This window comes from Plecotus auritus (genome assembly GCF_963455305.1).
Source record: "Plecotus auritus genome assembly, chromosome: 8".
Classification (NCBI taxonomy): Eukaryota; Metazoa; Chordata; class Mammalia; order Chiroptera; family Vespertilionidae; genus Plecotus; species Plecotus auritus.
This window is the reverse complement of record NC_137782.1, coordinates 67,956,075-67,967,455: the sequence shown is the minus strand read 5'-3', so window position 1 is coordinate 67,967,455 and position 11,381 is coordinate 67,956,075. Positions and strand designations below refer to the sequence as shown.

General features: G+C 47.7%; 1 protein-coding gene across 1 annotated transcript; it reads left to right on the top strand.

The window, feature by feature from the left end:
* Positions 1–177: 177 nt before the first annotated feature.
* Positions 178–468, top strand: LOC308255742 (small ribosomal subunit protein eS21-like; the record flags this gene model as incomplete). Its single annotated transcript, XM_080683591.1, is given in 3 exon segments — positions 178–295; positions 298–315; positions 318–468. Coding segments are annotated over 3 exon segments (246 nt in total). The 3' UTR covers positions 428–468.
* Positions 469–11,381: the final 10,913 nt, after the last annotated feature.

Below are 11,381 nucleotides of genomic sequence, written 5' to 3'. Positions count from 1 at the left end.
ATCAAGCAGCCATCATGGACCGTGAGTGGAAGTAGCTCTTTGAAGATGGCAGAGCAAAAAATTAAGAAGGGGTCTAGCCGACGCGCTCGTGGTGGTGGTGGTGGTGGTGGTGGTGGTGGTGGTGGTGGTGGTGGTGGTGGTGGTGGTGGTGGTGTGGGCAGCAGGCGCACCCTCGACATGCAGAACGACGCCGGCGAGTTCGTGGACCTGTACGTGCCGCGGAAGTGCTCCGCCAGCAACCGCATCATCGGCGCCAAGGACCACGTGTCCATCCAGACGAACGAGGCCGAGGTGGACAGGTGACAGGCAGGTTCAACAGTTTAAAACCTATGCTACCTGCGGGGCTATCCGCAGGATGGGTGGTGAGTCAGATGACTCCATTCTCCGACTGGCCAAGGCCGATGGCATCGTCTCAAAGAACTTGTGACTGAAGAGCATCGCAGATGTGAAATTTGTCATAAATAAATAGTGGAAACATAAAAAAAAAAAAAAGACGAAGAAGAGTTCTAGTTTCATGATGATTGAACAATTGCCGTATTAGCCTCAGATGCCCACATTTACTTGAGGTATTGAGATACACTTCTATTTTATTTAAACCACGGTTATTTTGAGTTTCTTTAGCCAAACTATGTGGGGTTTTTTTTTTTATTTGAAAAAAAATATGCTGGTTTATTCCAGAACAAATGTAAAAAACTATCAAAATTTTACTCAGAGTAAAACCATTAGCCATGAAATGAAATAATTTATTCGCCAGATATAGCTTCATACTTGAGATTTCACATACCCAGCATTGCTCTTTCCCAATTCTAAAAAGTTCTATTATTTTAAGATCTGCCATTCTTAGGACAGATTTTGATCGCTTACATTTAATTACAATGAGATGAAATTTCTGGACACAAAAGTCCAAGATATGTTAAAGAGTTTCCCCTGACCTTTATTCCTTCTATCTTACAACCTCCAAATAATATGGGTACAATGCAGATATGCACACTACTTTGAGCCACCTGCCTCAAGGTGGAAAGATCAGTTGTCTACTCTCACCCTCATTTGGGCTTGGGATGCAACTGAGGGTGAGATAAGGTGGAACAGGGACCCGCGTTGGGCAGGATGGTGGTTAGGATTGGGATTGGGATTAGTTTCATGTAATGGAAGATGTCAAAGTTGAGTGCCGACCATTTATGGCCAAAATTGTTGGAGAATAGAGTGAGTGGAATGATCTTTGTTCTTCCTTTCTTCCTCTCTCTCTCTCTCTCTCTCTCTCTCTCTCTCTCTCTCTCTCTCTCTCTCCCTTTCTTTTTTATTTTAAGATAAGTTTTAGGTTCACAGCAAAATGAGGAAAAGGTATGGAGACTTCCTATATGTACTCTGCCCCCACACATGCATAGCCTTTCCTACTGTAGCTAATGAGCAACCACAGAATTCTCAGTGGCATCCAACAGTAAACATGTATCTTCAGGTGGGCTCAGGTCTAGCTGACTTTGGTCGGGCCCAACTGGGCTTCATTTCAGGCTGTGGGGTTAGTCTCACATGTCTGTCCTCCTCTTTGGACCAGCGGGTCAGCTGGAGTATGTTCTTTGCACGGCAATGGCAGAAATGCAAGAGGGCAAGGCAAACCATTGGAGTGTATTTCAAGACTTTCTGTCATGTCCATTCACATCCTTTGGCCACATAAGTTTTGGCTAAGACCAAATCGATGGGTAAAGGAGTATGCTTCGCCCACCACAAAGCTATGGGATAGATGTATGTAGTCTGCAGTAGACGGATTGGGGCCAATAAGTTGCATAGGCCCAGAGCTGGGGGTCTCTGGACCAACAAGCCTTATGTTGGGGTTGAAGGAGGAAGCAATGGGATGAATCCAAGGTTAGGAGTGATATAGAAGCTACAAAGAGGAGAGAGTGATAGAGAACTAAGTTCTGTGGGGCCTGAGGATTTCAGGATGGAATGTCAGGAGACATCTGCTTTGGATCCTGGGTCCATCCGATTCAGGGTTTCACGTCCTTTTATTTTTATTTTTATCAGCACATGAGGTTTGCCCACAGGATAGAGGGGGGATGATCTGCCATGGCTGGGCTCCCTATCACTACAGATAGGCAGGGGCTGAGATGAAGTAAATTTAAGTTAAAAAACAAAGAAATGTGTTGTCCCTTGTATCCAGGATTGTTTGGAGCAATTAACATCTGTCCCATATGTCAAGTGCTTGGCACATAGTAGGCCTTCAATAAAATGGGCTCCAGTATTATAATGGTAACTCTTCCATGCTAGGCTCTTTCCTTTTCTACCTCAGTGGGTGTCCCAGATATCAGGGCCCCTGTGTTCCCTACAACTAGGACCTATTTCTTGCGGGGGTGGGGGGGGGTTCTTCTCAAAGTATCCAGTATGTCATGGGAGTGCTGAGAGGCTCCCAATGGGAGTGGAGAGTCAGCACCTTGGTCTGGGTGCCCTGGAAAGCTCCCCTTCTCCAGGCAATTTCTATTGCCCATTTCAAAGCCAGTAGACTTCATTTATGGATTATATGTCTCTCAGAGTTAAATGTTTGGGACTTACCACTGTTATAAAGATACTGTACTCCTGGGATTGCCCAGCTGCACCCTGATCTCCCTGGGTTTGCCTCCTGCCCAGCTGTCAGGAGGAACAGTGCACAAAAAGCTCCCCTCCACTCTCAGACTCCCTAAAAAGGCCAAGTGGCCCCAAAGAGAGGAGTGAACAGATCCTCCATATTCCTCCATATCCCTCCACTTTGCCTGAGAGGAGGCTATGGAGTGGCCCCGAATCCCACTTTTGCTTGCTCAAGTCCCTTGGTGCCCAGCCTTCCCCTGCCAAGTCTTTCCTGTCCTGGATTGCGAAAGGCCTGCAGCTGCTTCCCCGACCAGCCCCCGGGCTGGGCAGTACAGCTGAGGCTTTGGGAAAAGAAGAAGCAGCTCCTGAGGCTGGATCTCCTCTCTCGGGGTGACAGAGCCCCGGGGAGCAGGCAGCACCAGAGCACCTGGCCCTCCTTCCTGTTCTCCTCGCCTGCGGTTCACCAGCCTTGCAGCCACTTCCCCGTGGAGCAGGTACTCCTATCCCTGGGCCTCGAGGGCGAGTGGAGGGATGGGAGCAGGGCTGGACTGAGGTTGGCTGTGGGTCATCTGGGTGTGAGAGCTGGATGCCAAATCAACCCAAGCCCAAGACACTAATCAAAGCTGCACTCCTAACCTAAACCCTTTCACAGCTCCAAATCTTCCCAACCCACATCCCAATCCCAGTCCCAATCCCAATCTCAATCCCAACCCCAATCCTAACCACCATCCTGCCCAACGCAGGTCCCTGATCCACCCTTATCTCACTCTCTATTGCATCCCAATCCAACCATTTACTAATCACCAGCCTTTACCCTCACCCCAAACCCATCACTCTCACCTCCATGTCAACCCTGATTCCATTCCAAATCACTGCCTAACCATCATTTTCACCCCAGCCCAACTGCAGCACAACCTTCGTCTTCCCCTCACTCTAAGCCCAGTCCACTCCCCGTCATTTATCACGGCTTCATTCATCTTTGCCCAGCACCGTTCGGCAAAGCTCGGGGAAAGGGTGCTCAGGCTGAGAGCATTTTTAACCAGGTTAAAAGGTGAAATTTCTATTGCTCATTTCAAAGCCAATAGACTGCATTTATGGATTATATGTCTCAGAGTTAAATGTTTGGGACTTCCCACTGTTATAAAGATACTGTACTCCTTTTAAAGGAAAGAAATGGGGGGGGGGGGGAGAATAGATACAGAGGCAAAGAAGCATTGAACAGACTGTCAGGCTACAGCGGGAAGGCAGGGGAGGTTGGGGGGGGGGCAGCTGTAAGAAATCAACCGAAGGACTTGTAGGCATGCATATAAGCATAACCAATGGATACAAGACACTGGGTGGGGGGGCAGGTAAAGGCATGTACTGGGGGGTAGGGGAGGCCGGGGGGGAGGTCAATGGGGGGGAAAAAAAGGAGACATATGTACTAATATTTGTAATACTTCAAACAATAAAAATAATAATAAAAAAATAAAAGGACAACTTTGAAAAAAAAATAAATAAAGATACTGTACTCCTAGGGTTGCCCAGCTGTACCCTGTTCCTATCAGTGGGCAGAGCACTCCAGCTAGCTGTGTCCCCCGTTTCCCTCCTTCTCCAGCCTGATAGGGAAGTTGGGGAGACGCTCTGGTCTGAGAAACAGAAACTGAATCCTGCTGAGCTGCCTGCAGTGAAACTGCTTTTACCTTTCCCCCCTCAAGCTGGACTTTGCCTTTGGGATCAGAGGTCAGGCACTCAGGATCCCTATCCACCCTCCTCAGCTGTCCTGGGACATGTGGTCTCACAGAGACTTTACCTGCTCACTTGCTCCCACACAGGCAGCAAACATGGATGCCCATCATGTGACAGGCCACCCCATCCCAACCCTGACGCAACCTCTACCATTTCTGGGTAGGAGTGAGGATTTAAAACTCTGTCTTCAGAGCACCCAAGACTGGGGATACAAGGATGAACCTCAGGAACTTCCTGAGGTCTGGGGAATAATACTCTCTCAAATGGTCATTGCCTAAGGGGCAGGTTGTTTTAGAGCTGTGCTACTCTCTGCCCCCCAATATACCCACCCCTTCCCCAAGACCCATAATCATCCCTCTACCACCAGGGGGCACTGGTGCACACCAGGACACAGCTTAACCTAAGCCTTCAGTACCAGACTTCCTTCCTTCCTTCCTTCCTTCCTTCCTTCCTTCCTTCCTTCCTTCCTTCCTTCCTTCCTTCCTTCCTTCCTTTCTCTTTCTTTCTTTCTTTCTTTCTTTCTTTCTTTCTTTCTTTCTTTCTTTCTTTCTTTCTTTCTTTCTTTCTTTCTTTCTTTCTTTCTTTCTTTCTTTCTTTGTAATTCTTTATTGTTGAAAGTATTACATATGCCCCCCCCCCATTGGCCCCTTCCAGCCCCCCCAACCCCCCAGGCCTTCACTACCCATTGTCTGTGTCCATGGGTCATGCATATATGCATACCAGGTCTTTGGTTGACTACCTCCCACCCACCCACCCTCCCCCCGACCTTCCCTCCGAGATTCCTCACTCTGTTCCATGCTTCCATGTCTCTGGATCCATTCTGTTCATCAGTTTATTTTGTTACTTAGATTCCACATATGAATGAAATCATATGATACTTGTCTTTTTCTGATTGACTTATTTTACTTAGCTTGATATTCTCCAGGTCCCTCCTGCTGTCTCAGAGGGTTAGAGATTCTTCTTTTTTACAGCTGCATCGTATTCCATGTGGTATAAATGTAACACAGCTTTTTTTATTCACATGGCTACTGATGGGCACTTGGGCTGTTTCCAGAGCTTAGCAGTGGCCAGACTTTCAAACAGAGACAAGGGTCTCCCTGTCTGGGGTTCTTCTTGCCCTTCTTCTTTCTTTTTTTTTTTTTTTTTTTTCCAGAAAAGTTCTCTGGGCTGATATTGATTTTTAGGCTGAGCTATTAAGACAGACTCTAGTGGGACCAACCCTTTGGGTAGTGTGGCTGAGCTAAATTATAGGTGACATCTACATGATGTAATTTTTGGTAGTTCTAGAAAGAGTCCTCCTCTCAAACGTTCCAAAATCCCTCTTCCATTCTGGGAACAGTATGTTTAAAATCCCACCATTTCTCCACCATTAGGTTCAGCATTGCCCTTTCCAGGGCCCCAGATGGGAACAGGAAGGGGAGCTGTGGATATCAGCAAGACATGCACATGTTGTCTTGTTGATGTCCTAGCTGTAGAAGATCTGACCCTGATATCCAGCGTGGCTGCGGGCTCCAGGGCCATACCTGCCCCCAACCATGCACAGTGGGCTGCCTTTCAGCCCAGCATCCAGGTCTTGGGGCCCAGTCTGACACTGGGAAACAGAAACTGAATCCTGCAGAACTGCCTACAGCTGGGCCAGCATGAGCCTTTCTTTCTTTCTTTTTTTTTTTTTTATATAAATCTTTATTCAGATTATTACAATTATTTCTCCTTTTTCCCCCAATAGCTCCCCTCCACCCAGTTCCCACCCCACCTTCTGCCCTTACCTCCCCCTCACTGTCCTCATCCATAGGTGTACGATTTTTGTCCAGTCTCTTCATGAACCCCCCATACCCCTTTCCCCCTGAGAATTATCAGTCCACTCCCTTTCTATGCCCCTGATTCTATTATATTCATCAGATTATTCTGTTCCTCAGGTTTTTAATTCACTTGATTTTTAGGTTCACTTGTTGATAGATATGTATTTGTTGTTCATAATTTTTATCTTTACTTTTTTCTTCTTCCTCTTCTTTAAGAATACCTTTCAGCATTTCATATAATACTGGTTTGGTGGTGATGAACTCCTTTAGCTTTTTCTTATCTGTGAAGCTCTTTATCTGCCCTTCAATTCTGAATGATAGCTTTGCTGGGTAGAGTAATCTTGGTTGTGGGTTCTTGCTATTCATCACATTGAAAATTTCTTGCCACTCCCATCTGGCCTGCAGAGTTTCTGTTGAGAAATCAGCTGACAGTCGTATGGGTGCTCCCTTGTAGGTAATTAACTGTTTTTCTCTTGCTGCTTTTAATATTCTCTCTTTGTCTTTTGCTCTTGGCATTTTAATTATGATGTGTCTTGGTGTGGTCCTCTTTGGATTCCTTTTGTTTGGGGTTCTTTGCACTTCCTGGACTTGTAAGTCTATTTCTTTCACCAGGTGGGGGAAGTTTTCAGTCATTATTTCTTCAAGTAGGTTTTCAGTATCTTGCTCTCTCTCTTCTTCTGGCACCCCCATAATTCTGATGTTAGTACGCTTGAAGTTGTCCCAGAGTCTTCTTATACTATCTTCAACTTTTTGGATTTTTTTTTTGCTTTTTGCTTTTTCGGTTGAGTGTTTTTGGCTTCTTTGTATTTCAATTCTTTGACTTGATTCTTGTGTTCCTCTAGTCTGTTTTTGGGTCTCTGTATAATATTTTTTATTTCAGTCAGTGTATGTTTAATTTCTAGTTGGTCCTTTTTCATATCTTCGAGGGTCTCGTTATATTTATCGGCCTTTTCTAGGATATTCTTGAAGAGCCTTATAAGCGTGGTTTTGAATTCTATATCCAGTCATTTGTTTTCCTCCATTTCTTTCGTTTGTGATCTGTTTCTTTGACGCCACATTTTCACTGCTTCCCTGAGTTGGTAGGGTAGATTTGTGTGCTAGGTTTCCTATATGGCCCAGTGGGTCGGCCTCCCCAGTTAACCTGAGGTGGACACTCTTGGTGCACCCCTTTGTGGACTGTGTGTACAGCCTTGTTGTAATTAAGTCTTGATTGTTGTTGGTATCACTGGGAGGAATTGACCTCCAGGCCAGTTGGCTGTAAGGATCAGCTGTGTATATGCTAGGAGAAGTTCGGTGCTGGAGACAGCCTTATAGGATTAGACTTGCCAAATTGCAATAGCCTCTGTGCTCAGCTTGGATGGGGTGGAGTGTCAGTCTTGGCTTCCAGTCAGCCTTGCCCTTGCACGCACGCGCCCGCCTTCAGACCTCTGCCTTCCCCGGCTCCCGAGTCTCCGCCCGAGAGTCCAGATTCCCCCCACAAGAGCGTGGGTCCCCAGGGGCTCGCCTGGAACTGGGGTTCAGTGCAGTCAGAACTGGGGTTCAGTGCGGTCGTGGGCTTCCTTCCCCCTTCCACCAGAGAAAGTCAGCCAGGCTCTCAGCCGCCCTTCCTCTCTGCGTGCACAAAGACCCTTTGCCGTACCTCCAATTCTCTGTGAGCTTTTCTCTTTCCTTCTAGTTGTAGAATTTTCACTCAGCCAGCTTTCCTGTGGTTCTGGATGGTGTCCGTTCTGTGTTTTAGTTGTAGTTTTGAAATTGTTGTGCGAGGCAGCAGTTTAGGTGCTTACCTATGCCGCCATCTTGGTTTCTGAGCATGAGCCTTTCTTATGGTCAAAGACCAGGTGTGGGTATAGCATCCTGGGACAGGAGCAGGCCTAGGATGGCCCGAAGAACTGGGGATAGGCCAGTGGGTCTCAGAAAATGACCAGACCTGTCTGCTGGAGCATCCAAAGCTGGGGGCTGGGTCTCCTGAGGAACAGGGCTCTTCCGGGTCTTCCCTTGCCTTTGCTTTGATGTGCTCCCTGCAAGAACACCCTCATCCTTTCACACTTGGCTAAGTTCTGTTTTGTCATCCTGACAGGCCATTACGGCTTCACCCAGGCCTTAAGTGTCTGCTCAGCACTCCCCAGGTGTGCCCCCTGGTAGCCACCAGAATCAGCTGGGCTGATGCACGGGGGCTGGGAGTTGTCATGAGTTTCCTGTCCCCACTTCCAGCCTCCCAGGCCCTTCCCCTCACTGCAGAGTCAGCATTTAGGACCAGGGAGGACTGCAAAGTTGGCAACATGGGTTTTGTATGTGTGTGTGGTAAAATGGGCAAAACATAAAGTGTACTGTTTTAACCATTTTCAAGTGTACAATATAGTGGCATTAAGTACATTCACAATATTATGGAACCATCACCACTATTTCTAGAACTTTTTCATCATCCAAAACATACACTCTGTACCTATTACACATTAACTCCCCTCCCTGTAGCCCTTGAAAGTCTCTATTCTACTTTCTGTCTCTATGAATTTGCCTATTTTAGGTATCTCTTTAAGTGGAGTCTTACAATATTTGCCCTTTTGATCTGGCTGACTTCATTTAGCATAATATTTTCAAGGTTCGCCCATGCTGTAAAATGTGTCAGAATTTCATTCCTTCTTATGGCTATACCGTTGTTTTTTATCCATTCATCTGTTGATGGATACTGGGTTGTTTTCACTTTTTGGCTATTGTGAATAACACTGCTATGAACCTGGGAGACCCAGGAGCAGAGTTGCTGCATCATATGGTAATTTATGTCTGACTTTTTGAGGGACCACCAATAGTTTTCCACAGGGGCTGCACTATTTTACATCCCCACCAGCAGTGTACTGAGCTTCTAATTTCTCCATATCCTCTCCAACATTTATTTTCTGATTTTGTTTGTTAATAGCCATTCTGATGGGTGTGAAGTGGTAGCTCATTGTGTTTTTTTTATCCTCACTTGAGGATATATATATACTAGAGGCTCGATGCACGAAATTCGTGCAAGAGTAGGCCTTCCTTCCCCTGGCTGCTGGCACCGGCTTCCCTCTGGCACCCAGTACCTGTCCTTCCCTCACAGAGGGAGGCCCCACCCACCTGCCTCAGCCCACCGGTCAGTGGCCTGGGCCTCCCTCTGTGGGGCGATCATAGGGCGATGGCCAGGCCCCCGACCAATCACATCATACCCGTCTTGGCTGACCTGGTGCCAGTGGGTGTCATAGCGTGGTAGTCGGGAAGGTTGTTCGGTCTAATTAGCATATTACGCTTTTATTATTATAGATATATCCTATCTAATAAAAGGGTATTATGCAAATTGACCATCACTCCAACACACAAGATGGCCGCCCCCATGTGGTCAAAGATGGCCGCCCTCATGTGGACACAAGATGGCCACCACAAGATGGCCTGCAGGGGAGGGCAGTTGGGAGGGACCAGGCCTCTAGGGGAGGGCAGTTGGGGTCAATCAGGCCTGCAGGGGAGGGCAGTTATGGGTGACCAGGCTGGCAGAGGAGGGTAGTTGGGGGTGACCAGGCCTGCAAGGGAGGGCACTTAGGGGTGACCAAGCCTGCAGAGGAGGGCAGTTGTGGGTGAACGGGCCAGCAGGGGAGGGCAGTTGGGAGGGACCAGGCTTGCAATGGAGGGCAGTTGGGGGCAATCAGGCCTGCAGGGGAGGGCAGTTATGGGTGACTGGGCTGGCAGAGGAGGACAGTTGGGGGGAACCAGGCTTCCAGGGGAGGACAGTTGGGGGGGACCAGGCCAGCAGGGGAGGGAAGTTGGGGGGGACCAGGCCTGCAGGGGAGGGCAGTTAGGGGGGACCAGGCCTGCAGGGAATGGCAGTTGGGCGGGATCAGGCCTGCAAGGGAGGGCAGTTGGGGGGACCAGGCCTGCAGGGCAGGGCAGTTAGGGGCAATCAGGCAGGCAGGGGAGCAGTTAGTCATCGATCAGGCTGGCAGGGGAGTGGTTAGGGGGCGATCAGGCTTGCAGGCATAAGCAGTTAGGGGCAATCAGGCAGGCAGGCAGGCGAGAGGTTGGGAGCCAGCAGTTCTGGATTGTGAGAGGGATGTCTGACTGGCAGGGGTCCCAGAATGGAGAATGTGCAGGCTGGGCTGAGGGACAACCCTTCCTCGTGCACGAATTTCATGCACCAGGCCTCTAGAGTGTGTGTGTGTGTGTGTGTGTGTGTGTGTGTGTGTGTGTGTGTATTTTTTTTAAAGAGGGAGAGAGAGGAAGGGAATGAAAGAGAGAGAGAGGGGAACACCGATAAGTTGCCTCCTGTATGCGCCCCAACAGGGGCTCGAAACTGAAACCTAGGTATGTGCCCCAACTGGGAATCAAACACGCAACCTTTTAGTGTACAGAGCCACGCTCCAACAAACTGAGCCACCCAGATAGGGTCATTGTGGTTTTGAGTTGCATTTACCTTATGACTAATCATGTTGAGCATCTTTTCATGGGCTTACTGGACATTTTACATCATCTTTAAAGAGATGTCTATTCAAGTCCTTAGTCCATTTTTAAAATTTGGGCTGTTTAGAGTTTGTTGTTGAGTTGTATAGGAGTTCTTTATATATTCCAGATATTAATCCCTTATGTATGATTCTAACCCCGTGATTTTCAAATATTTTCTCATATTCTGTGAGTTTGTTGTTTTTTTTTTACTCTCTTGCTAGTATCCTTTGAGTCACAAAAGTTATTTTGATCAAGTTCAACTTATCTATATTTTCTTCTGTTGCTTGTACTTTTGCTGTCGTACTTAAGAAATCATTGCCTGATACTAGGTCATGAATCTTTACATCCATGTTTTCCTCTAATAGTTTTACAGTTTCAGTTATATGTGTTTCTGCCCTCTCTCCCCTTCAGATTCATATCTCTGGCACCCCTAAGAACCCCCCACCCTCACCAGGGTCACTCCATGGCAGAGGGTCCCTCTGCCTTCTTGTGCATTGTATACTGTAGGCAATTAACTCATGCTTGTGGGGTATGTGTTGTGTAGGGCCCTTGTGTCCCCTCGTTGCACCTAAACTTGCCCTGTCACCAGCTCTAAACCCCAAAGACCACACCTCTCTCTGCATGTTGCTGCAAAGCCTGGGGACTGCTCTGCAGGGCTGCAGGGCACATGTCTCCCCTTCCAGGCTCTCACAAGATGCCAAGGACAAGGCAAGCACAGAGATGGTTCTGGTGACTACAGGAACCCCAAAGGGGAAGTTTCAGCTAGAAGCTGCCTTCAAGCTGTACCTTAAAGACTGAATAAAATTTCGACAGGCAGAGATGATTTATGGTGGGGACATAGCT